Source organism: Theobroma umbraticum, unplaced genomic scaffold, assembly GCF_002168275.2.
Source record: "Theobroma umbraticum cultivar Fairchild unplaced genomic scaffold, ASM216827v3 scaffold_12.0, whole genome shotgun sequence".
In the NCBI taxonomy this organism is placed as follows: domain Eukaryota; kingdom Viridiplantae; phylum Streptophyta; class Magnoliopsida; order Malvales; family Malvaceae; genus Theobroma; species Theobroma umbraticum.
Genome location: NW_018397272.1, coordinates 2,624,752 through 2,649,784, shown reverse-complemented (window position 1 = coordinate 2,649,784; position 25,033 = coordinate 2,624,752). Strand labels below are relative to the sequence as shown.

The following is a 25,033-nucleotide window of genomic DNA, read 5'->3' as shown; positions in this document are numbered from 1 at the left end:
AAAAGGGTTCACAACAAAAAAACAAAAAAAAAAAGAAAGAAGAAGCTAAATTCCCATTCAACTAGAAAACAGAAAGGAGTCAAACTGTCGTCTCTGATAAAGATCTAGTATAAAAATTTTATCAGAATTTTTAACCTTAAGATTCTCTAAAAAGTGTAAAAAGATGGCTGTGGAAACTGGTTGTGAGGTACATTGCAAAAGTGAAAAAGCAAAGCAAAAATAACAGTTAAAAAAATCCAATAAACTTAACTGAGAGTTAAAAGGTGAAAAAAAAGGAGAAGAGAAGAAGCAAAAGACAAAGAAACATGACATCTCGAAGTGTTGCCTGTAACGGTAACGACCAAAGACAAAGCCAAGAAAGTGAAGTTGAAAGCAAAATCCTGTTAAAACTGGCGAACATGAGATAAGGATCTTGTTTAAGCATGTTACCCCCTCCAAATAAAAAATCAAGGGCAGGTGTGGATCTAGAAACCACGCACAAAGTCAAGAAAAGAAACCTTCTTTATTGACAAGCACAAGCTGGCTAATTGGCCTGACCTTATAAACCAAACCCAAAACTAAGACCAACCCAATTAACTGCAAACAAGAAAACTCAGCTGAGAGAGAGAGAGAGAGAGAGATGGAGAGAAGCAAAGTGATGATGGTGGTGGTGGTGGCAGCTGTGGCATTCGCCTTGGTGGTGATGGTGCCACAGGCTGATGCTACAAGGTACATTGTGGGAGTAAACATGGGGTGGACTACAAATGTGAATTACACTATCTGGGCTCAAGGCAAGCACTTTTACAATGGTGACTGGCTCTGTAAGTTCTTCTCTCTTGTGTGGATTCTTTCTTCTTTAGATCTACTTGGTGTACCTTTCTTCTTCTACTGTTTTTATTGCTCTTTGAGTGGTGGGTACCTCATTTGCTTCAAAATTTTTGCTTGTTTTTTGGCGTATTTGGTTGCTAAATGAATAGATCTAGATTTGGGTAGTTTGAATGAATTGATAGTCTCAAATCTTGACCTTTCTCTTCGTTTCCTGGAAAGCTACAGCTTACCTGCTGCTTTTAGTAGGTTTTTGCCTACTGATAGTTGCATACTTTAGTTTTCGCTGTTACTCACCTTGTTGAACTAAAAGCAAAAGTAAACTTTAATCAAGATTTAAAAGAACAGAGTTTTCATTTAAAAGTAAACTTTCTATAGCTGCCCAGAAAATGCAGGGAGAGTGAAGGAAAGTGAAATAAAATTTACATTTGTTACTTTATTTTTCATGTGATGCTCAATAAAGGATTTTCTAATTTAATCCGATTAACATTTTCTAAATATATAGTCCTGGCCATCCTAGATCTGGAAATTTTACTTAGTATCTTCTAGTATTTGTTTACTACAAAGAGGAGCTCATTGTCTACTTACCTTCCTTTCATGAAGGTTGCAACATGTTCTAGTATCAGTTGAAAAAGTCCTATCTTTTGTTCCTTTTAGCTTCATTTTTTTATGATTTTCACTCAATCACCATCTTTTGGTTCCAACTTTTATCTATCTGTTCCACGACAGTGTAACATATATCTGGTGGTCTAGTCTTCAGTGTCAAAAGAGGTCATTCAGGTACAATGGCGAAATAAATAACTTTCAGTCTTCAAACTGTTTGCCAAGTTTGAAGGAGGGAAACCTAGAGAATGTGATGAAAGAAAAGTTTGAGGAGAGGCTGCCTTGAAATCCTTTTTCATTTCCTACTCATGGGCCATTCTGCTCTGTGTTCAGGGCTCAGTGAACAATTCCAACTTCTCCCAATTCTATCACCCAAAAATAGATCGCAGTTCTAATATAGGAAGGTTGATTAGCCTGTTTAGGTACTGTTTCTCCCTAATTGGGACAATATCCACTTTGCTGCATCCACAAGAACCAGGCACTAGTTAAAAGCACCTGCTGCAATCTGTTGCTGACCAGCTTTTTTGCTACTTGGTTCTGTTTTCTAGTGTTTCAAATTTCAATGATCATAACTAGAGACAAATCGATAGGTTTTCAGGCAGATTGGCTCCTATTTACTTGGTGCTTACCATTGTATTATAAGCCCCAATTTTAAGTTATTATCTGATTCAAATTATGGAACTTTGCTTCAACCTGGCTATTAGTTAACTATCTGGTTGTATGTCTTTGTTGTTTTTCCCAGTTTTCGTGTATGATAGAAACCAGATGAATGTGCTCGAGGTGAACAAGACAGACTATGAGTCATGCAATTCTGATCATCCCCTTCACAACTGGACAACTGGAGCTGGCAGGGATGTGGTTCCGCTAAATGTGACTCGTCACTACTATTTCATTAGTGGCAAAGGGTTCTGCTATGGGGGCATGAAGCTAGCTGTCCTAGTCGAGAACCCACCTCCACCGCCCACATCTTCTCCATTAAACGAAAAGAGTGGCTCTCCAAGTTCTATTTACAGAGGCCGAATTGTTTTACCAGCTGTTGTCGCCATTGGTGCACTGTGGGATGCATTTGTGCGCGTCTGGTAGTGAAACCCAGTCCACCATTTGATCAGCTTAGGCATTCCTTCATCAATTGTGAAAGAAAATTGAGTCACATTCCATTCCTTGTTAAATTATTGGTGTAATTTTTCATATTTTTGGTTTCTCTCTCCATATTTGATGATAGTTGACCTGGAACAAGGGGTGTTGTGTAATCTTTAAGGTAGTGAATGGTGTTTGAATTTGGAGATGTATTGGGGTTTGCTGACACAGAGGCATTTGAAAAATGCTTCCTCGTTGGAGAGTCTTACATGCTTAGATTGTGGGAAAATGCTATGGTTATTGAGCTTGGGAAATGAATTAAAAATTTTATAGGGGTCCAATGCAGCATGTGGTAGGCCACTTTGTCAGTGTTTCAACATCCCAAAATGGCCACTGATTTCGGAACCATGCTTTTCTTTATTTGCTCATGACTGCCATTGCTCATGCCTAAAGATGAAAACTTTGTCCTAAAAGGCCACATGATGGTGACATCTTTGGTCCACAGCAATTCTCTATAGATTGAATTATAGTCACTTAATTTTTCCCTAATAAGAACCATAATTAATGCTCATACAATAATTCATTCTTTTAATGGGCTCTGGCCCCTCACTTATTATACATTTCACCTTCAACATTGTATCTTTATCTAAATGCAGCCTTTCATTAAGCTATGGGTATGGAATAATTGTTCACCTCATACTAGTTTTGCTCCCACTTAAAACTGTTGGCCAGGGACGAGTAACTCAAACTTAAATAATATCTTACGAGATGAGTAATAAGTATTAAAAAAATTTTCTTACCTGATAAATCAAGTAAAGAGGAAATTAAATCAAATTATCCCTTAAAATATTATGATCAATTTATAATTCCATGATAGAATAAATTAAATCAAATTATAAAATTAATCCCCATATTCTATAAAAGTAATGAATTTAATCTTTGTACAATAATTTGTAAAAATTGAAATTCTATATTTTACAAAATTGATATTATCAGTCTAATCATTAATGATATTAGAAATTTTTTAGCTATTTATGTAGTCATGAATTTGACTTTACTAACATTACATATTCTTGTTAATGACGTGTGTAGATTACAAAAAATGCCATATCAGTAACATAGTAACACAATATCAACATCACTTCATTACTTAAAATTCATGTCTGCTTAATCATTTCATTATTTTTATATTTTAGTTATTATATTCAATACTACATCAATAAAAATATGTGACGTTAGTACAATCAAACACTATATAAATATAAATAATGAAAAAAAATTTAACTTTGTTAATTATTAGATTTATATCATCGAATTTTGTAAAATAGAAGTTTCGATTTTCACAAATTATTATATAGGTATAAAATACAGAATACATGAGTTAATTGTATAATTTCATAAAAAAACATTTTTTATTAAATTTAATAAAAAATAATATTATTTTATCTCGAATAATTCGAATATCCACAAATAACATGACATCATATAGTATTAACAAATTTATAAACATTTAATTTTTTGTGAGACGCTGGACTATTGAACTATCCAGCCTTTTAACATCAACAAAATCCTTTTTACAGATAGAATTAAACCGCTCATTACTCAACGTTGCGTAACTGCCCTAAAAATTCTCAACGCCCAAAACTTTACAAACAAGATACACATAACAGCCAACCATCTTTTGGCATCTGGAACAAACCGCCCATTTCTTTCCCACTTTGACCACTCACTTTACACCTGGAGGTGACTAGGCACACAGTGAATCATCAACCGTGTAACTTTAGCACTGTCGCCTAGTACGTTACTAATGAACTTGCACCAGCAAATTTAATTGGTCCAACTCATCATTTGACTACTCCAACAAGACATACTGAGTTGCCCACGACTGTTTCAGCTATAACTGAACTGTGAAGACAACCACCGTATACGAGGATTATTAGCAGCTGCCAAGGTTGATTTTTCCCAGAAAGATTTCTCAGAGAAAACTGAAGGATGAAAAGAGATTATTCAGTCAAGTTTCTGATCATGATGTTCATGATGTTCGAGGTTGGTGCGGGGAAATTGCATCGCGTGGGAGACAAGCAAGGGTGGAATCCTAACGTCAATTATTCAGAATGGTGCAGCCATGAACAATTCTATGTCGGTGATTGGCTACGTAATCTCTCTTTTTCCATTTCTTTCTCAGTATCTGGAAATGTATCTGTGTTGTTATATTCATATATTTTTGACAATTGACTTCTTTTTTTCTTTTAATTCTTTTTGGATAAAAAAATTAATATCGAAAACTGCTTTTGTTTTTTCCTTTTAATCATGAGTTTATATATAAATCAATATGGAAAGGAATATGTTTGCTTAATTCATTTATTTTACTCATTTATGCTAGCTTTTCTACTTTAAATTAAATATAAATTTCTTTCATTTTTTTCTCCATTAAATGAATTCCAAAACCAAGTGTAAAACATCTGTCAGTGCTCAGCAGCATTTCTTCCCTGAACTTCAACTTCATCTTTAACATCACCGTTGCTTTTAATATGTTTTAGTTGATAATATCAGCTGGGTACTAGGAATAGGTGCATTGCTAGCTGTACTTAGGGTCCTTATGGTGCAACTTAAATGAACATTAAAGAAAAAAGATTACAAGTGTTAGTGAAACTTAACTTTCAATCCAAAAGTAGAGAATTGAATTCAATACTAGCTATATCCCTTATCAGATAAGCAATAATTAAATGTGAGCTATGAAATGGCTGGCTTTATCTATTTATAAATTAAATTTGGTAAGTCATTGATGTTTTTTCCACATCTTAGTTGTTTCTCGTAATGATTTTTAGATAATTTTTGACAATATAAAAGGAGAACCATTCCACAATATGAAGGCATATGGTTTCTTTACCTTCTATCTAAAAATGGCGTACTTATTGCTATTCACCTTACCTTAGTGCTTGACATAATATCTAAAAAGAGTTGGCAATTAATGAACTTTTTCTATTGACATATTTTGGATGCATTGAGCACCACTTATCTGTTTCTAGGTTCTAAGCTGATTCTGAAACTTGTAAAGCCATCCCTACTCCCTAGCCATTTCTAGAACTTTTTTTTATTTTTGATAATACGGCCAGGTTAACCCTAAGTTTTGCTTAGGTTTAATCCCCTCCCCGAAACATTTTAAGGCGGCACTCCCCCACATCGACCTGGTGCGTTTAGGATTTCACTTCCAAGAGTGCTCCCCACAAGTCATGTGCTGAACATTGATCCTCAATACTCATATTTGAAGAAATTGGAGAACAAATCCTATGTATAGATTGGAGTTCTGGGCACCTGATGTTTTTGCAGAATTCAAAACTGTGCAAAAGCAAACGCTGCATTAGAATTTTGAGGTTGATTCTGTTGTTATATGCTAACTTGCTCAAGTTTTTGGTCTTTGTTTAGTCTTTAACTTCGACAAGCACTACTTCAATGTTCTGGAGGTGAACAAGACAAGTTATGAGACTTGTAATGACCAAAATTTCATACACAACATTACTCGCGGTGGCCGTGATGTGTTTGAACTGACAGAGGCAAGGCCGTATTACTTCCTCAGCGGTGGAGGATACTGCTTTCATGGGATGAAAGTTGTTGTGAACGTTGAAATACCTCAGGCTCCGGCACCTGCGCCTGCCAAAAATGATTCCCCCTCGATTGCTGGCAGCTATATCGTTTTACTCATTGTGATTTCAATGCCTGTGGCATGTGTGGTCCTCTTATTTTAGATCAGATAGTTGAATGAGTGAAAGCAGCACTAACAGGTTCCATATAAGATCACATTAAGTATGATGGACTATGATTTTCCTTTCAATATAGAATCATATGCTTCAGAAATGAAATGAATGTATGTGAGTCTGGTTTGCATGCAATTTGGAATATTATGAGGTGTGAGATTTTACTTTCAGTGGTCTCTAATGACATCCATCTGATCTGAGAATCAGCAAGTGGGAAACCTTGTTTTTCTACTAATTATTTACTTTCTTTTTAGGCCTAAGCTGATTAATTTTCTCATAACTCGATTGACATTTACTAACTAAAGATAAATCTGTCATGGAAAATGAAGGGAAATAAGGCAATGTAGAGAAAGGCTTGTGTCTTTAAGGTAAATCCCATCATAGATCTCTCTGAGCTAGAAGCGAATGGTGGCAACAAATATTGAATAAGATCAAAAGATCTATGATTTTATTAACAAAATGAAGCATCCTAGCATCCACAATTGTCCCAAAGAATACTAAAAAATGAAGCATCCCAGCATCCACAATTGTCCTAAAGAATGCTAACTTCATTTTCCAGCTGTTAAAGAACTCAAGCAACCTGAGAGAAATATTGCTGCTAAATGCTTTTAACTGGTAAACAAAACTAAAATTCTTCAACTAATAAAGACCTTCACTATACCATCCGTAGATAATTTACCTGCAATGTAAGTATATAACCTAGCATATCCTCTTTCCTTGCTTTTAATGCAACTCAATCATCACCAGAATTTTTCTTCATCATGCTTTTATATATGCCTAGAGCCTTTGTTATCATGCTGGCAGGATTCGCAATATTGCTTGGAAGCAAAGTTATCGTGCTCTTCTTCCCCATCTCACCAAATGCTTCAATGTGCTGCTCTGCAACCCTCATTCCTGTCGCTTCCCTTCCCCTGGGCGAGCATATAGCATTCAAGACATCTCTTATCGCCTTTGCAGTAGCTTGTGCATTCGCAAGTATAGCCTCCGCTTCACCTGTTCCTTTATTGACCTGACTTATTCTTTCAGCTTCAGATTCCAAAATCACCGAACTCCTCATCCCGTCAGCGATATTAATACTTGCTTGTCTTTGATCACCATCGGAATTAAGAATCTGAGCACGCCCCTTGCGTTCGGCTTCTGCTTGACTATTCATGGCCTTCCTCACACCTTTCGGTGGTGATACATCTTTGATCTCATACCGCAAACATTCTAGACCCCAATTCGTTTTCAAAGGCCAGTCGTTAATAGCATCGAGAATGTTTTTGTTGAGAATATCATGCTCTTCAAAAGTCTTGTCAAGTGTGATCTTCGCAAGCTCGCTTCGCATTGTTGTTTGAGATAGTTGAATGACTGCAAATATAGGATCTTCGATGCCACATAAGATGCCAACAAGGGATCCGGAATCTTTATATAAAGCACCCCATCAATGGCTATAGGAACATTGTCCTTTGTTATCGCAGTTTGGTCTGATATGGGGATTGCTTGCTCCTTAAGGGAATGCTTGCTCCTTAAGGGAATGCACATACCTGATTTTATCGACAATTGGCATCAAGAAGTGAAGGCCTGGATCCAGAGTTGTCAAATATTTTCCCAATCCTTCGACAACATAAGCTCGTTTTTCTGGGACAATACCGAACACTGGATGGGAGTTCTTATCTTGTATGAGTCAGTTGAGAAGCTGCGGACTGATGAGCCCAGTTGAGTTGGGATTGAGTGATGGGGTGTTCTCAGCATCAGGTAACTCGAAGCTGAAACGTTGCGGTAAGAGGTTCTGGGATTTCGGAGTGGTGTTGATGGAGATAGCTTTGAAGGGATTCATGGTGATTATCCGGTTTCGATTCAAACTGTTGCTAGTTTATGAGAGTCCAAATATTGAAGCCGCCAGACTTGTTTCTGTGTCTTGCATGATGAAAAGCAAGGGAGGCTTCATGTCAGGATAAACCCTATTTTATCCATTCATATTTTTATATACAATCATACTATATTTACCTTTATATGATTCATTCGTATTTTTATGTATAATGATACCAAATTTATCTTTCTTTTTCAAGAGTTCAATAGTTTTATGGTTTTTTATATTCATTTATCAATGCTTGTTACGAGAAAACAAAATTTTATCAACACCAAAATTTATCTTCAAAGGAAAAAAAATTCATGTAGGAGTAATACCTTGGATAAAACAGCTAAAACCATTACCACTTACAAAATGTAGATGTAAGTATACATATATATATATATATATATATAAAAAATTAATATTTAAAATTTTTTTATATTATTTAAAAAATTTTAAATAAATTTTTATTTTTTAATACATTCATTTTAAATTATTCTATTAATTTTATTTCACGTATGATTAATGTGACGTATAGACATTTCATAATGAATAATAACAACATATGATAATATAATATTTTAAGTTTTCAATTCAATTTCATGTTAAATATAATTAATTAATTATTAATTATAAAACTTATTTATTCTAAAATATATAAAGAAATAAAAGAATAAAAAAATTTTAAAATTTTAAAATTTTTTTAAATAATTTAAGAGAAAAGCATCATGCTTTAGAAAAACATAATTTATTAGTTATTTTCAATCAAAAAGTTGAATATTCCAAAATTTTTATATATTTTTATTTTTAAAAACTAACTTAACTGAAAAAAATCAATCTATAACAGATAAGATAGCACTAAAACAAAACCAAGCTCTCCACTGTCTCTCCTCTTCCTCCCAATGGCTTCAATCTGTTACTCTTCCATTTCCGTTCTTTTCCCTCCCAATTCATCCAATCCAAACAAAGCCTTCCCGTTCCCTCCAAAACTTCCCTACCCGAACCCTTTTCCCTCCCTTCGGACCTCCAAAATCCGAGCCGCCAACTCCTCCTCGGTCCAAGAAGAACATTACATGGGCATCGATAATCTTCACCAGTTTGTCGACCTTAATATGGGCAAATGGACCGGTTCTTTTCACGTAATTATTTTTTTCTCAATCACTGTTAATTATTCTCATTTCTTAATATATATATATTTTTTTAAAAAAAGTTTTTTTAATTCGCAGCAATTTGATGGAAATGGTAATTTATTGCAAAAAATAAATACGAGGCTTTCGGCGAGTTCGTATGGAGAAGATGAACTTATCAGTCTTATTCAAACGTAAGCTTTTCCTTTTTTATTTTGTATTTTTTGTGAAATTTAAACTCTTTTAGTAAGTAAAAATGAGGAAATGGCTAAAATGCAACACGCATTTCAACATAATTGCTTTGCGTAAAAAGTCAAATCGTGAATTTTGTTCGTGGCAAATTTAAAATTTTAATCCATCCATTATTTAGAAATATAATTGCTTTGGTTTCCCCCAAGGCATTTTCTTTCCTTTGATGGAAGCTGATATTGGATCAATGTAAAATCAAGAAAGCCCATTAGTTATAGCAAGTAGACTCTTATGGTTTTTATATTTCTCCTTTCCAACTTGCTTAATAAAGTTGTAATTTTTAGGTTATATATAGAGCAGCCTCACTCAAGTACATCAGTTTCTGGACATGATGAGGAACCTGAATGGGCAGAGTACAAAATAAAAGAAACAAACATGTTCACTGTAGACAAATATCAGCAGGTGAGCTCTTCCAATCATTTGAGGAGTTGAAATTGATCCACTTTCAATCTACTTTATTGCTATTATTATTATTATTAAATCTTATCTTTTAGGGTTTGTTATTTTCTCTTAGAAAATCTGTTATGTTTAGTCTGCAGATTGGCTTTTTTCCCAAAGAGAGGGCTTATTCATTAAGATACCTGACTGCTGGCATGTTAGAAACCGTGTTAAGGCAAGGAGTGTTGGGGGAAGATGACACAGGAGAGGAGTCACCAAAGTAAGTGCTTCCATTCTCAGAAGGCAGTCCTTTTATGAATTGAATAACTTCTGCATGACAAAAGAATCCGATAGCAGTTTTTCCTCATCAACCTAGAGCCATAATACTGACATTGGTGCAGATGATTCCAACACTTTGGTTTTGTTGCTCTTTTGTTGTTGTTAGGGTGAATGAATCTTGTCTAAGGCACCAGTTTAAAACCAACTGTAATATGTAATGCATGATGCATGGCACAGTATCCCCTGTTTTGCAGAAATTTTCTAGTAACCTCAAGAAGGCATCTTAGAGTTGTGTCACATTATGACAAGTTGATTTGGATATTTCTGATTGGCTATATAATTTGGGGGTCTGGCAGCCATATCCCTTAATGTCTTCTTACAATCATTTCAGGGCTTTATTTCCCACCTTCAAGCTAGTCTGCTAGGGTTGCTACTTGATAGTCTGCCTGTTTTTTTCTTAGTATTTGGGCAATGGCTTACCAGGACACAGTATGGGGGAGAAGGATGATTAGCTTTTTCCTCCTTTTTTGAGATCTGATCTACATCAGTTCAGTATAGTCAGAACAGGAATATCAGTTTCGTTATGTTGTTTACAAAAATATTTAAAACTGATCTTCTTTGAGTATCAAATTTGCGTGAACCAATGGAACTCTAGACAATGTTGATTAGCTAATTCTCTCAAATTATTTGTCACAATCACCCATTTCTGAAATGATGAGTGTGCTTGCCAGACAAAATATCTCAAAATGACTGCTTTCAAGGTTTTCTCCTCTATCTCACAACCTTCATATCTGCATGGGTGCATTCCATTAAAAAAACTAACTATTTGTTTTACTTTACAGAAATCTTAAGCTTCCTTCTCGCCGGCCTTCCATTGTTTGTGAGAATTGCCTATATTCACAAGAGAAGGATAGGCGAGCAAGAGCCTTTCATATCATGGACCCAAGAGGCTTTATAGATATGCTTGTCATCTTCCTTGAGGATAGAGGTGATGGGCTGCTTTTTCATCCATCACTTGGCAATATGATGGTAATTGATTTTTGACCACATTGTTTGAATTGACAATATAATCAAACTTTCTTATAAGATATATGTATGCAAAAGTGTGTTTGTTCTGATTGTAGGATGGCCAGGTCCGGATTTTACCATTTCTTGGCAAGTGGGAAGGTCATTCTGTAACAAAGCGCAGTGGTGTTTATGGATCCACAATTACAGTAGCTGATACAGTTGCTTTACTCCAAATGGATGACAAGAATAAGCTAGTCCAGGTATGTGCCTGTCTCTCCAAATGCATGAACCAAACACAATTGTCTTAAAAGGGTAAGAGTCATTGAATCATGAAGTGGCAATTGATTTGTATGAGCTGTTTGACTGCATATATGATGACACATGGGGTTGTTTCCATGAAGTTAGTGATGAGATCTTGTTCATTTTGTAGTGTATGTATGTGCTTCTAAGAGGAAATAGCTGCATCTTGGTTCTGTTATTGTCTTTTATGGCTTTTAAAATGAAGGAAAATTTCATGCCTTCAATTTTTCTCGTTTCCGTTTTGGGCTTGGGATTGTAAATGCCAATGCTTCAAAGCCCAAAACCATGCAGGTGGATAGTAGATTGATGTATAGTCTACTGCTTGTCAGTGTTGATACACATTGTAGTTGGTTTTAGTTTTGTTATTATCACTCTTGTTCAATTCTTTTTTTTTTTCCCCTTCTTGTTTTCATATACACAATCAGGATGTTACTTCCATGGGTGGTGGGGGCAATGTAAGGACTAACGTGCGTTGGACGGGTACAATCTCAGATAACTTGGTTGAATTTGAAGGGGCATATCAGCTAACATTATTACCTGGTGGCATGTATATGGGATATCCTTCTGATATTGCAAAGAGCGTAGCCGAATCCAAGTCATTCCATTTGGAGTTCTGTTGGCTTGAGGCACCTGGCAAGAGACAGAGACTGGTTCGAACTTATGATGCAGAGGGGTTGGCTGTCTCATCAACTTATTTTTCTGAGGTTAGAATTTGAGTCCCTCCTACATCACTGCCTGCATATTCAATTCCCTCTTTGAATGTTGAATCCTTCTCTCAGCAATTCCTTGCAGTGAAGTTAGGGTTTTGATTTAACATAAATGAGAGTAAGGAAAACGGAGCACTATTGTTGTAACTAATAAGATGGTGTATATTTTTTTCTAATTTATTGCTCCATTCCTTGTAAAGTCACTGAAAGTATTAAGTTTCAACTCTCTCTCTCTCTCTCTCTAACCATTAAATATGAATCTATATTGAATTTAAAATATGGAGTTGTTTATATAGATAGATTTATTCTGGGTCAGTTAGTTTGTACTTTTGTGGCAGGGATTTCCTGCTTTTGGATGAATGAATATTGTCCATTGTGCCAATAAGAAAAAAGGTCACCACGCATGCAAGGATAATTACCCCAATAGATGGCCAGCACTTGCTGGATTTTATCCTCCTTAATAAAAACCCTTCAAAATGTTCTAAAGTATCTAAAATTTAACTGCACAAATTAACACAAACTATAGACACAGATGCAAATTAAAGAGACGTCTTAGGTAAAAATGAATTGAAATAAAAACAAGCTTAGGTAGAGTTACTTAGATGTCCCTAAACATGATTCAATAAAACAAGAAAAGTGAAGCATTGCAAGCTGCTTGCTCAAGAGTTTATCCTTCCGAGTAAAAACTTACATTGAACCCTTCTTCCAAAAGTAAATTTAACACCATTTCTATTCATAAAATATATCGAAAGTAATCCATGATACAGCCATATCCTTGTCTTTTACCTGTACGTTATAACAACAGAGTATTTTTGAGTTCATCATCTCATAACTTAAAAAACTAATAACAGCATTCCTGAAGTGAAGGGCCAAGGTATCTATGGACTATGGTGTCATTCTGCAAAATCAAAGTGATTTTGTGGTGTGTTACAATGATAAAGTAATAAAACCAAAAGAAATATTGCAAATAAGCTAATAACAAATCTTGCTTGAAGATTATCTTATTGTTATAATCAATAGCAGAGGGAATGGGGGCTAGCAGGGGTCTTTATCTCCTCAAAAGTTTTAAAATTTCATGATATACTTTTGTTTATTTTTTAAATTTTATAATTTTACCCTTACAACCATTTTCTTTATCTAATAGGATTGCCAAAATTGAAAAAGAAAAAAAGGAAAATTCCATGCATTTTCTTTATCTAAAATGTCTAATTTCGTTTCTCTATTTGAAACATGATATAAACATCACATGCATACTATACTTTCTTTTCTTTTGACTTAAATACTAAAAAACAAAGCTCTTAAACTATGTCTTTTGCACAATTAAATTTTTATATCATTCAAAAAAGTTCTTATTTTATAACTTTTTACCCACACATGCCTTTAATTTTAATGAAAAATAAGTAGTCATTTGACTTAATATCAATTAATGATCACATGATAATTGATGTAAGATGAATCACATGATTACGTCATATGTCATGTGAACAGAAAATACTAATTGATATTAAGTTTGACGAATATCAATTTTATATTAAAGTTGAAGATTAGTCTGAATTCAAATCAAAAGATAAGAGTTTATTTAAATACAATAGAAAGATAAAAATTTGGTTCCATAAATGGATAGTTGAAATATAATTAGCGTTTTCAATTCGTGTATTAAGTTAATGTAATTATATGACAATTGATATGAAATAAATTGTATAATTTCGTCATATATTGGATGAATAAAAAATATTAATTGATATTAAATTTGATTGTTAGAATTAGAATTTATTTTATTTTTTAATCAAAATATAAGTTATATAAATGGACATAGTTTAAGAGTGTTTTTTTATTATTTAAACCTTTTATTTTGAATTTTGTTAAGGAAGGCTCTTTTAGTAAATGCAATTTTTGTTCGATTTTTAACAGACTAGGCTTACTGGGTAAGGGATACAAAGGTCAATTAGGAAACCAAGATGGTAAAACAGAGAAAGTAAGACTAGGGTTCGAAGGCTATAGATAAAGAGAAATATGAGAGAAAGGGAGCGGCGCCTGAGGCCGAGCGCTTCCCTCGTGAAAGAAGGGGTGGCGTGGTATTCCACGGAGAGAGGTTCTTTACACATCGTGGCGCACGTCAGTGCGATAGGCGCATATTAACACAGTTCTTTTGGGGATTCCATGGCCGCTTTGCTGCTTTAGTTCTTGCAGCCAAAGCGAGTGTATAGCCCTACATTGTTGTTCGTTTATTTTTTTTAAAATTAAAAAATTATTTTTTGATTTTTGTTACCCATTAAGTAATTAAGTTTTATGTTTATGGGCACTTTTTGTTTTGAAAAAACTCTCTTTGATCTTGTTTTTGAGGAGCTTTTCGATAATTTTAATGGTTTTTCCTTTTTCCTTTTTTTTTTATCAATGTGATTTGTTCTTCATTGCCTTTATTTGGTTGAATTGTTAGGGCTTTGGTACTAAAAATGATTGAAACCAAAAAAAGGGAAGCATTACAAGTAGCATGATGAAGATTTCTCTCTTCCTTTCCAATGAAAAATTGCATTAGACCTCACAAATTACGATGCCGAGGTTGAGATTTCCCATTGTAAATTTCTTCACCTACTCAAAAGTATGTGAAATCATTGCTCTATATTTTCCGTATACATTCTGCAATCTTTGGTTTGATACAATTGATTTCAGCAGCACATAATGCGGGCTAAAAGGCAGAGGTAGGCACCTAAACTGTGTTGTTTGAGCTCACGTGAATTGTTTTCAAGGTTTGCTGGCTTGCTTGTAAGCCTGTACAATTGATTGCCTGTTTTCTATTTCAGGATTTTCCCCCCATGGAAACGAGCCTTGCATCATTTCTCTGCCAAAAACGAACAAAACCCAAATTTAGCTAACGTTTTTCAGACAAATAGCTTCTCTTATAAGTAAAATTGAGTTTCCCTTACCTCTGTGAAACCTTGATCTTCGAGCCACTTGCCGGATATGGTTTTCATTCCTTTGCAGGAGTTCATCGACTTTATATGGTCCTGTTACTAATGGTCCTGAATAATCAATTTTCACCTGATGGGGACATGGTTGGATAGCCGAGATGAAGAAAAGGTTCATGAGTTAAACGCAGAAAGTGATTCGAAACTAAAAGCAAAAAGTCACTTATGATAATCACAGATGCTGCCTGTGATCTTACCATGTCATTGTTTATAGCAGTTTCTTGATGAAACGCCATTGAGTAATCATGAGATTGGGGTACATCACTTGCATCAAAAACATCTGACCTATCAAACTTGCTTTGCACCTGCTGATCATTTATATAAAAGAATCCATGGCTATTCAATCCGTTTTGCTGCTGCTTCTGCTGCCTCCAATCATCATAAACACCTTGAGGAACATCTTGAGTCCCGTCTTTTGTTAGGTTAAAAGCACTATTTGAGAAGGTGAAGCTGGATGAATCTGCATCACTAAGTTGACTAATTGAAGAAGGCTGGTTGTATGACAGTGTAGATGTAGAATCTTTTCGCTTCTTCGCCCAGGAAAAGCTGCTTGATCCCGTGACTGGTGGTGGAGCTGTGAAAATGTCACCCTGGGATACAGTTGTTACTTGAGAAGTCTCTGACCTTGTATCGAAGAAGGATGAATTCAGCTGCCCTTTATGAGCAGCCCCTTCTCTCCCCTTGAGATTGTTTGCAGTCAAACCATGGTTCTTGCTAGCGAATTGAGTATCGTCTCGCAGTTCCTGCACACACACACACACATATATATAAACAAAACCTACTAGTTAGCTCTCTGTGTTAACACCGCACACAGACAGAGGCATACATTCTGAGGGAGAAATAGACACCTCTTTTGGCGCTGTTTTACTGAAATTGTTGGGTTCCTGCAAAGCTTTACGAGATCTTCTTGTTTTCTTAGATACTCCAGAATCTCGGGTTCTAGATCCAGCCTTCTTCCTGAAATTATAATGAATAAAACACATGCAAACGCAACTGGTTAATAAAACTTCAAGATGCAGTGAAGATTTCACCTTCGTAATTCATCACGCCGTTTAGCATCAATTTCTTTATTAGGTGAATACTTTGGCAAGCTTGACGGATCACAGGCGTAGGGCTTTGTGTGGAAATACTGAAAGAGGGCAACAAATAAACATGGGATCAGAAGCCCACACAAAAACTTTTGAGCCGTGATAGAAGAAGCATGTCTTTAAGGTTGTTACATTTTTCAGTAACATTGGACAACATGAAGGCTTGGAGAACCTAAGACACTAACTGCTGCAACCTGAAGTGTAATCATTTTGGTATTGAATCTCAAAAGACTTTGGTAGCAGACAGAAGTTTCAGTAAGCATTACCTCTGACATTAGCGATGAAGAGGCAGTCCCACGCTTGTGGGGTTCTACGGAAAGAAGAGCTTCTAACAAGTTCATTGCGGTAGCAGGAATATCTTTACACCTTTCGCGAAGACAACTTTCGTAAGGATGCTGAGGTTTAAACATGGTTGAATGAGGGAGCCGAGTCTTTTTCCAATAATCATCAGGAGGGGAACCACAAAGCTTAAAGATTTTATGCAGTTGTTCAACCTGCCAATGAAGGAAAAGACCAATCAACTTAAGATGCCGAATAAGTAAATATGAATGCAAGCCAATCAACAAATAAGGAAAACCCTGTAAAACTCTCTGTTGTACTCCTTGTGTTGAAGATGAGTTTAAAACTTTTGAATCTCACTGATATCATGTCTGAAGATTTTCAGCATAATAATAATGATAATAGAGGTTTGCCTGCAATGATGAGATGTCATATAAATAGTAGAGGATAATGCAACATAATAACACAAATCACCTCAGTTCTCCCTTTAAGGATAGGCTTTCCCATAAGAAGCTCTGCAAAAACACAGCCTACACTCCACAGATCCACTGAGACTTCGTAACTTGTTGATCCCATCAAAAGCTCAGGAGGGCGATACCATAAAGTGACTACTCTACTAGTCAATTGTTGCCTGTTCCTCGAAGTAAGGATGTTCGCCAATCCGAAATCCCCCAATTTCAGAACTCCTTGATTGTTTACCAAAATGTTGGATGCTTTAATGTCTCGATGCATTATACCTCGCAAATGGCAATGCTCAAGTCCTGATAGTAGCTGCTTCATATAGCACTTCACCTACACAGAAAGGTGACCCTAAACTGAACTTCTTAAACATTGAAGAATTCAAGATAAGACATCATGATCACTAATTACTACTTTCTGAAAAAAACAACAAAATATATATATATGCTTGAGTTTCAGCTAACCACAATCTATGCTTTGTCAAAGTGATCAGAAGGTGCAGAACAAACCTGTGCCTCACTGAACTTGATATCAGGACAAGAAGATAGTCCGGCAAGATCATGCTCCATGTACTCAAATACAAGGTATACAGTACTTGAAAACCGAGATGTGATTACCCCCTCCAACTTCATGATATTTGGATGGTCAAGCCTGCGTAGAATTGTTATTTCTCGTGCCATGAACCTAATGCTTTCTGGTTGAAAGTTGTCGAACCGCACCTTCTTCAAGGCAACCATCCTCCCAGTTTCAACTTCGCGTGCTTGGAATACGCTACTATATGTACCTTGTCCAATCTACATGAATATTATGGATTGAAAAGAATTCTCGTCAAAATCAGGACTGATGCAATGACCAAAATTATGACCAAAGAACCACCTATTGTAGAAAAATAGAAAAAGAAAAACAGTCATCGCCAGAACAAAATAATGATACAAGGAGTATAATTGACTTCATACATGGGTACTGGAAGGTATTCAGCCTGCTTGTAAATCAAACAACGCACCCATTGTAGCTACAAACTACTAAAACCTATATTTTACCAGTCAGTTCATTTAGCTTAATAGGTAAATAATGAGTATTCCTACTATTGTAATACCTAAATCTTGAATCAACAGAAAATAAGGCCTTAGCTTTAAGGCTCAATTTTTTCTGGGAGGAAGGCATGTTAAACTATCACTTGTATAGAAATGGAAATGAAGTGGGGGAACCTTGAAGCTTGGCTAATGGCTACGTTGAAGGAATAAGACAACCTAAAAAGCAAAAATCACCAAAGTATTTGGCAAAGAATGAATGATAAATTGTAGTTTGATATTCATGAACCATCCAGCACTTATACTCTGCTTTAGAACTAAATTATCATTCTCTTTTACATTTGCAAATGGATAATTCTATCACTCAACCAATAGTTTCAGAGGAGAAAAGAAAAAGTACCTACATCAGGAAACTTATATCAAACAAAGGCATGCTTAGAAATGCGTAAAATAGCTCACATTATAACAGCAGTCGACAATTAAACATGCAAACTTCAAATGACATAATGCACTCGATTTGAAATCATGATTAACAAAATTCTACTTTTAAGTCATTTTGCTGGGAAAACATTTAAATTCTAAAAACCTTAGCTACCTTGTCTAGTTTCTCAAAAGCCTCAGCCTGCAAAGGCACCCAACCATGTACAGCTTCACCAGCAGCTGAGCTAAGCCAAGCAGGCCACCCGGCTGCGACCTGTTCAGCCTCCACAAACCTATGTGAAAAGCCCAATTTCAGGCTAAAAGAGCCGCTCTTCCTACTGGAACTCCCCCTCTTTGATTTCCTCAACTCGCGGCTACTCTTTCGATGATGATGGTTAATAGTTTTACCATTATCATCCAATTTCTCATCATCTCTATTACTCTCTAACCTCCCAGATTGTTGTTTTGATGATGATGAAGAAGCAAATATCAAGCCGTGGCTATTGTTGTGAACCACTGAAACAGGGGAGGCTGCCACAACAGAGCCACCATGTTTGGAGGTAATGCAACCCATTTAGCTCGAAACCAGGATTGACCCAGATCACAAAAAGAGGTCTGGGTCAAAAATGGAAAATCATCCCCTCATTAGACCAAAAGGGTAAGCATTTAATCTGGGAAATAAGAGAGAAACAAAGAGAAAAAGAGAGACAGGACAAAAACAGAGTTATAGGGAAGAAGAAAACAGGGGAGAAACAGGGAAAGAAAAAAAAACAGAGTTTTGTTTTTTTTTTCTTTGGTCTGTCTGTCTTGGTCTTTGTTTGCGAGATCTGCGGACGGAACAGAAGGATACCAAAGGAAGAGAAAGCAAGAGAGAGAGAAAGATTCGTGGGTCCATAGTGGCACATCTTTTGTTGCTAGAATAGAGGTTTCTTGTTTTTGCAAAAGCTTAAAAACGTGACCGTTGGCAAGTTTCTTGTTTTTTCTGTTATATACTCTCTGTTTTTTTTTTTCTTCTGTTAGTTGATTTGGTTTTCACTTAGACACAGCAATTCCTTTTAAAAAAAAATAGAAAAAGAATATGCAAATTAAACAAGGAAGTTAATGGTTTATTTATCATTTAATAATTTCTCAAACTTTGGAGTTGTATAGTGGGGGGTGGTTGTAGGTGGTCAACTGTTCCAACAGATCCACTGCCAATGCAATCCTGTTAAGAAATGTGGTTTTAAGATTGATGATTAGGTAATTAACCTTTTAATCATTTAGGAGGATTAAGTGGTGATGATTACTAATTATTATATTTAAGTGAGTGAAGGGATGCCTTGGAATTCTGTGTTAAAGTTTGAGGATTTGTTGTTGCATCTTTTAATGGGTCCAAACTTTATTCTAAAGAAACAATCACTATCCCATTAACAAAAGCATCTAAACAAATTTTCAGTCTTCTGTGTATCATTTAATACTTCAAAATTTTTTGAAGAATTCTGTTCACTTCATTCAAATAAGTGATTCATGGAATACAAAACTTGGCATAAGCTTGACCAAAAAAGGGCAAAGGAGGGGGGGTTTTTTTATTTTTTTGTATCTTTAAATGTTTAGAACACTGATATACATACATACAACATTGGAAATTAGTTGTGATTCAGTCAAAGAATTTAAATAAGGAAAGGTCTAAAAGGAATGCCTGCCAGCTGACTCAAAAGCATAGGCTAGACCTAAAAGTTTGAACAGCATGGAAGAAGAAATGGTTGAAACCATCTTTTCTTAATGGAGAGTTATGGCCTTACTGTCAAATTGTGTGAGGAGAAAGCAACAATCAATTTGTTTGTTGGAGTTGGGGTCGAAACAATAGCCAGATTTTGGTTTCTTACGACTGAATTCAATGGCTTGTTGAACCACAAACATTTTTTCACAAAGATCTTCCCGCTTGTATGCCTACAAATTCTCACCAAGCTGTTTATATGGCCGAAAGCAAGTTCTAGTTTTTAGGTTAGATAATTTCTAGGAAGAAACGACATCTTCACAGCGCCTTGTATCTTTTAGGCTCTAACGCTGCTGTCGTAAAAGGTAATTGTATCAGTCAAAAGTGCCCCTGGTCAATAAGAAATGGTTAACCATAACTGAAAAGAAAAGGTTGAAAAGCATGGCGAAGTAACCATAAACTGATATAAAACACATGTATATCATGTCTAAGCTTATCGAAAACAAAAGTTTCCCCAGCAACCACCAACATACCAATGAAAAAAACATTCACGAAGAACATAGTATGCATTGGATAATATCCAGATAAAATTATACAGCAGATGTATTGCCATAAACCTCCAAGAAAACCTTGCCATTGACAGATAAGAGGGAATCCAGTTTATGAACCTGTTTCTTGGCCTGTGTATCAAAATGCTTATTGTTATTAACTGAATCTACAAAGTATTAATCAATGCCAGTAGCAACAAGCCTGGCAACTTGAACAACACCTAATATATGTCACCTTCTCCAAAAGAGTATAAACATATATACAGCATTACTTACGAATATCAATATACAAAACTGGGTAGTCAATAAAGCACTCCTACTTAATCAAATTATATAGCAGCAGCAGCTATTATCATTTCATTTTCATCACCTTTTGTTTACACTTTCTGCCATATATTTATTCATTTCATAACCATGTTAGTTGGCTGGGATCAGCAGCTGAACCTCCTGTTACTTAACGGGTTTTAGCAGGGGAATTAAACTCTAATTTGCTCCTCTTTTAGCCTTAAAACTGCTGGTCCCTGGGCATTGTTTCGAAAATCCATCTTTTGAAGTAAAGAATGCTCCTCAGCCACCACCTTGTGTGGTTTTGGCTGTGGCAGACTATTGTTGACTGTGGTGTGGCTACTGTTTCTAGCTGCTGGGACATCATGATTATGTTTTCCCTCGTATGTTGTTATGACAGCTTTGGGATCTGTTGAAGCTCTTTCCACATGCTTCCGAACATTGCATCCTGCACTTGTGCATTTGTAATAGCTCCTGTGGCGAAAGCATAGATGCATCAGAAATAATCCCGAAAAGGTAAACAACTTTTTATTAAAGTACAGCAGCTTGAAAGGAAAAAAAAAAAATACTAGAAGGTAGATGAAGCAGGGTGGGATTAGATAAGAGCCCCTTGATAAAACCGTGTTCTTTCTATTTTTATAACACAACCATCAAATATATTTACCACCAATTGTATACATACATACATACATACTTACATACATACATATATATATATATATAAAATATTTAGAGTCAGCATCTCACGTCATAATGTAAATGATAATAAATAAATAAATAAATTCACATTCAAACATGTATCTGCAACAAGATCACAGCATTGATAAATCAGTATTAGATAAACAGTATTTAACAAGCAAAACAGGGTGATAAATTGATGACGGTAGCATCTATCCTGCAACATGAGTTCTTTTAACTTAGGCTTAGTTTAGCATTTGTGGTTAGGTTGCAAAACTGCAGTCCAGCAATTTGATAGATGCTTCGCGCAGATAAAGAATAAGGTTATCTTCCCATTTTAAGTTTCTTACATTCATCAAATTTTTCAGCCAATATGCACACAAACTAAACAAAGTTGGGGATGTAGGGCAGCCCAGTTTACCAGAGAATCTAGTCAATATATTCTGATGGCAGAAAATCAAGAAAGGTTTTTGCTATAAAATGCGTACTCAAGGACTTTTTATCAATTTATTGAGTATAATTGCAAGAAATATCAAAAGTCACAATGATTAGCAGTCCTACGGTTGTATGCCTATTATACAAATCTCCATGAAATTAGATCATACTGCTTTTGAAGATCAATTCTAAGATATATCAAGCAGACAATTTTCCATTTTAGAGCACCCAAAAGTTTATGACATAGCTAAAACATCATTAGGTGTAGATTTTGCTCATCTTCAAATGGTTGTAGAGTTCAATACTGTCAAAGTTTCAGTTTATAAGGAGAAAATCACTATGAGAATGAATATAGAATGTCTTGAACAGAGAGGCAACTGTAGGTTTAATTAATCAGAATATGTTAAGCACCAGAATTCATGCCATAATGTAATCATTAGAACCATAGGCAAACAAACATATGTATATTCCATCGCACCTTGGATGTGGGTTCCCTTTGACCACTTTCTGCCCATATTTGCGCCACCTATAGCCATCATCTAAAAGGTCAACTTCACTTCTTGTTTGCACAATAATTTTTGATTCTGTGACTGTCTTGTGTGACAAGACTACTGCAGATTCCCCTCCAGTATTCCTGCAGCCAAAAGCACAATGCTCTCAGAATTATGAAGATTTAAGAAATATGAATTGCATGATCAGTTACAAGTACACTTAAAACTTGCCTTCTTTTTGGATTTGGTTCATCATCATCTCTTTCTTCTCTACTTTCTTCATCGCAACCTTCCTCACTCTCACTTGGTATTTCCACAGCCACTTGAGCAGATTCATTATTTTTCCCAGGTATGGAACGAGTTAGTACAATTTCACCTAACTTGTTCAAATTTCCAGCTACACCCTGAGAACCTAGTTCGGAATTAGCCTGTGAAACTGAATTTCCATCATTTCCACCCTTTCCTTGTTTATTTGGTTGAGGCTTTTCATGATTGTGCGCACCTTTGTAGATAATTTCAGTTATTTGGCCATCAGCAGATCGCTCAACCTTCTTCTTGACAGGACAATTCAAATGTGTACACTTATAGTAGCTTCGCGGATACTCACAGCCTTTAATTGGCTTCTGCCCATACTTACGCCAGTTGTAGCCATCTTCAGCAGGTTTATCCACAGCAACAGAAGGCTGATTTTTCCTATCAGATTGAGAAGCTTCGGAGTATTCTATTGCAGAACTTTGAGGGTCAGAGGCTGAAGGAGGCATCTGCTGTGAAGTTTCTTCAGGATTGAAGGATGGATGATGTATCAATGACTCTGAAGGAGCTGCTACTGACAAAGTTTGATATTCTGCTTGTGTACGCACATGAGATTGGGCTAAGGCAGCTTGAGCTGTAACTTGTGCCAATGCTTGCTGGTGGGATATTCCAAATGGACTCTGCACAAATTATGAAACAAAAGTTTGATTAACTGATTATCATCAAAATAAGAATTTGGTTATGGTAGATTGATAGCCATCAATATGGCACCAAGTGAAACAGGAAGACAATCATGACACAGTAAGCAAGTTACACTTTTTCAACTTCTGGGTTTGATTTCTATATGTATTTGACAGAATCCCACAAGTCCTATATAGAAGACTGAAATGAAAGGGAATGAACACATCTAACAATCAATAACTCAATTCTGCATTTAGACCATAAACGATATTCCATCCAACTCTTGTGTCATCAGTAACAAGTTTTAATGTGTCAATTCAGCATTAATATCTACAGCAACACTTGAACCAGTAGCCAACAAATTACACTTCCGTCAAAAGCAATTCACCATTCTCAACTGTTCAACGTGTCATGCTAAACCAAAAAAGTTCAGTTTGATGCAGGCCATAAGAATTCATAATAAAAGAAGAAAATAAATAAGCCTTGACCAAACAGGTTAAGATGCTCAACAGATCAATTAGTTGATCATAGAATTCCCAATTCTATGACTGGAAGAACGTAACCTTAAGCATCTAAGTTGTTGACCACCCACCCGAGAAACAAAAAACAAATTCCCCTATCATTTAAACGCTAAAAGCTAAAACTGCATAAACTACATTTAAATCCAAGATACTATTACTACCCAGATTATTTATCTTACTTAAAAGTAATAAAAATCGATACTTTTTTCTTTCTTAGTTTTTTTTTTTTGACAACAAGAACAAAGCAGACTCATAATTAAAAGAACATAATTTAAGTCAATTTACCTGAGGAGAAAGAGGAAAGAAGCCAGGAGAATTAAGCAAGCCAGAAGGGCTTATCCCTGGAGGCACAGTGAACAAAGGAGACCTAGCAACAGCCAAATTTAAAGGCCTACTCTGCTTAAACCCAGGACTTTTTTCAGCTCCATCTTTAAAACCCACTTCCATAAATAAACCATCCATGGAATTGTAAGGTAGTCTAGCTCCAGGTGAAGCCATAGCTCCAGCTAAAAGCTGAGAAAAAGACCTATGCTCTGTTGAGTCAGGGTCAGAAAAAAAAGCTGAAACCAGTGTCATAGGCCCTGGACTTAGCCCTGAACCACTTGAAAATAAACCATCCATGGCTGGTCTTGGCGGTAGAGTTATTGTTGGGCGTGTTGGAGCTGAAAACTTTGATCTTGCCCCTTGCTCTGCTTCTCTATCAGCCATTTTTCCCCCTGTTTTTCCTCTGTTCTCTTTCCCTGTTTTTGTGTTTATATATCAGAAAGATGAAGGATTGTCTTTGTTCTTTGTTCTTTGTTTCTGTGATGCTTTAATTTTGTTTTCTCTCTTTGCAAATTGGTTGGTCCTTCTGATAGTTTCGTGTTATCTTCAACATTGAGTGAAAAGTCTAAAGAGGAGAATTGAAAACGACATTTTTATTTTTCTGTTAATTTGTTTTCTTTTTTTACTTTTTTTTTTATTTCTTACATAGCTTTTCACGATTAACTAATCTTACACTATAAACAAAATTATTTTTTTCCTTTGTAAAAAGGAAAAACAATGGTTAATTTTGAATTAAAAATTGATCAAGTCAACGTAAT

The 25,033-nt window shown here is 35.6% G+C and overlaps 5 protein-coding genes and 1 pseudogene across 8 annotated transcripts; 3 read left to right on the top strand and 3 right to left on the bottom strand.

Moving 5' to 3' along the window:
• Positions 1 to 370: 370 nt before the first annotated feature.
• Positions 371 to 2,825, top strand: LOC110426672 (early nodulin-like protein 17). The gene is made up of 2 exons (XM_021441953.1): positions 371 to 800; positions 2,150 to 2,825. The coding sequence occupies exons 1-2, from the start codon at positions 620 to 622 to the stop codon at positions 2,488 to 2,490; spliced, it is 522 nt and encodes a 173-aa protein (XP_021297628.1). The 5' UTR covers positions 371 to 619; the 3' UTR covers positions 2,491 to 2,825.
• A 1,610-nt stretch (positions 2,826 to 4,435) lies between these two features.
• Positions 4,436 to 6,381, top strand: LOC110426772 (early nodulin-like protein 20). The gene is made up of 2 exons (XM_021442072.1): positions 4,436 to 4,639; positions 5,911 to 6,381. Exons 1-2 carry the CDS (start codon positions 4,477 to 4,479, stop codon positions 6,228 to 6,230), a joined length of 483 nt encoding a protein of 160 aa, XP_021297747.1. The 5' UTR covers positions 4,436 to 4,476; the 3' UTR covers positions 6,231 to 6,381.
• Positions 6,382 to 6,972: 591 nt separating this feature from the next.
• LOC110426771 (uncharacterized) lies at positions 6,973 to 8,058 on the bottom strand (annotated as a pseudogene).
• Positions 8,059 to 8,937: 879 nt separating this feature from the next.
• Positions 8,938 to 12,416, top strand: LOC110426707 (glutamate NMDA receptor subunit epsilon-1, putative (DUF3598)). The gene is made up of 7 exons (XM_021441995.2): positions 8,938 to 9,212; positions 9,300 to 9,394; positions 9,734 to 9,851; positions 9,989 to 10,107; positions 10,949 to 11,135; positions 11,231 to 11,374; positions 11,840 to 12,416. Exons 1-7 carry the CDS (start codon positions 8,976 to 8,978, stop codon positions 12,128 to 12,130), a joined length of 1,191 nt encoding a protein of 396 aa, XP_021297670.1. The 5' UTR covers positions 8,938 to 8,975; the 3' UTR covers positions 12,131 to 12,416.
• A 2,398-nt stretch (positions 12,417 to 14,814) lies between these two features.
• On the bottom strand, positions 14,815 to 19,183 carry CDC2CAT (CDC2C). 4 transcript variants are annotated; one of them, XM_021441854.2, is made up of 9 exons: positions 18,540 to 19,183; positions 17,423 to 17,707; positions 16,929 to 17,246; positions 16,442 to 16,669; positions 16,119 to 16,216; positions 15,936 to 16,044; positions 15,285 to 15,830; positions 15,046 to 15,160; positions 14,815 to 14,960 (listed from the first exon to the last, which is right to left on the bottom strand). In XM_021441854.2, exons 1-9 carry the CDS (start codon positions 18,936 to 18,938, stop codon positions 14,953 to 14,955), a joined length of 2,106 nt encoding a protein of 701 aa, XP_021297529.1. In that variant the 5' UTR covers positions 18,939 to 19,183; the 3' UTR covers positions 14,815 to 14,952. The 4 variants fall into 4 exon arrangements, 3 of the variants coding, with proteins under 3 accessions (XP_021297529.1, XP_021297528.1, XP_021297530.1); XR_002446165.2 differs by having other exon boundaries at positions 15,046 to 15,830; XM_021441853.2 differs by lacking the exon at positions 14,815 to 14,960 and having other exon boundaries at positions 14,987 to 15,160.
• Positions 19,184 to 20,639: 1,456 nt separating this feature from the next.
• LOC110426625 (putative WRKY transcription factor 3) lies at positions 20,640 to 24,805 on the bottom strand. The gene is made up of 4 exons (XM_021441878.2): positions 24,237 to 24,805; positions 22,729 to 23,429; positions 22,485 to 22,640; positions 20,640 to 21,367 (listed from the first exon to the last, which is right to left on the bottom strand). Exons 1-4 carry the CDS (start codon positions 24,657 to 24,659, stop codon positions 21,085 to 21,087), a joined length of 1,563 nt encoding a protein of 520 aa, XP_021297553.1. The 5' UTR covers positions 24,660 to 24,805; the 3' UTR covers positions 20,640 to 21,084.
• Between the last annotated feature and the right edge of the window lie 228 nt (positions 24,806 to 25,033).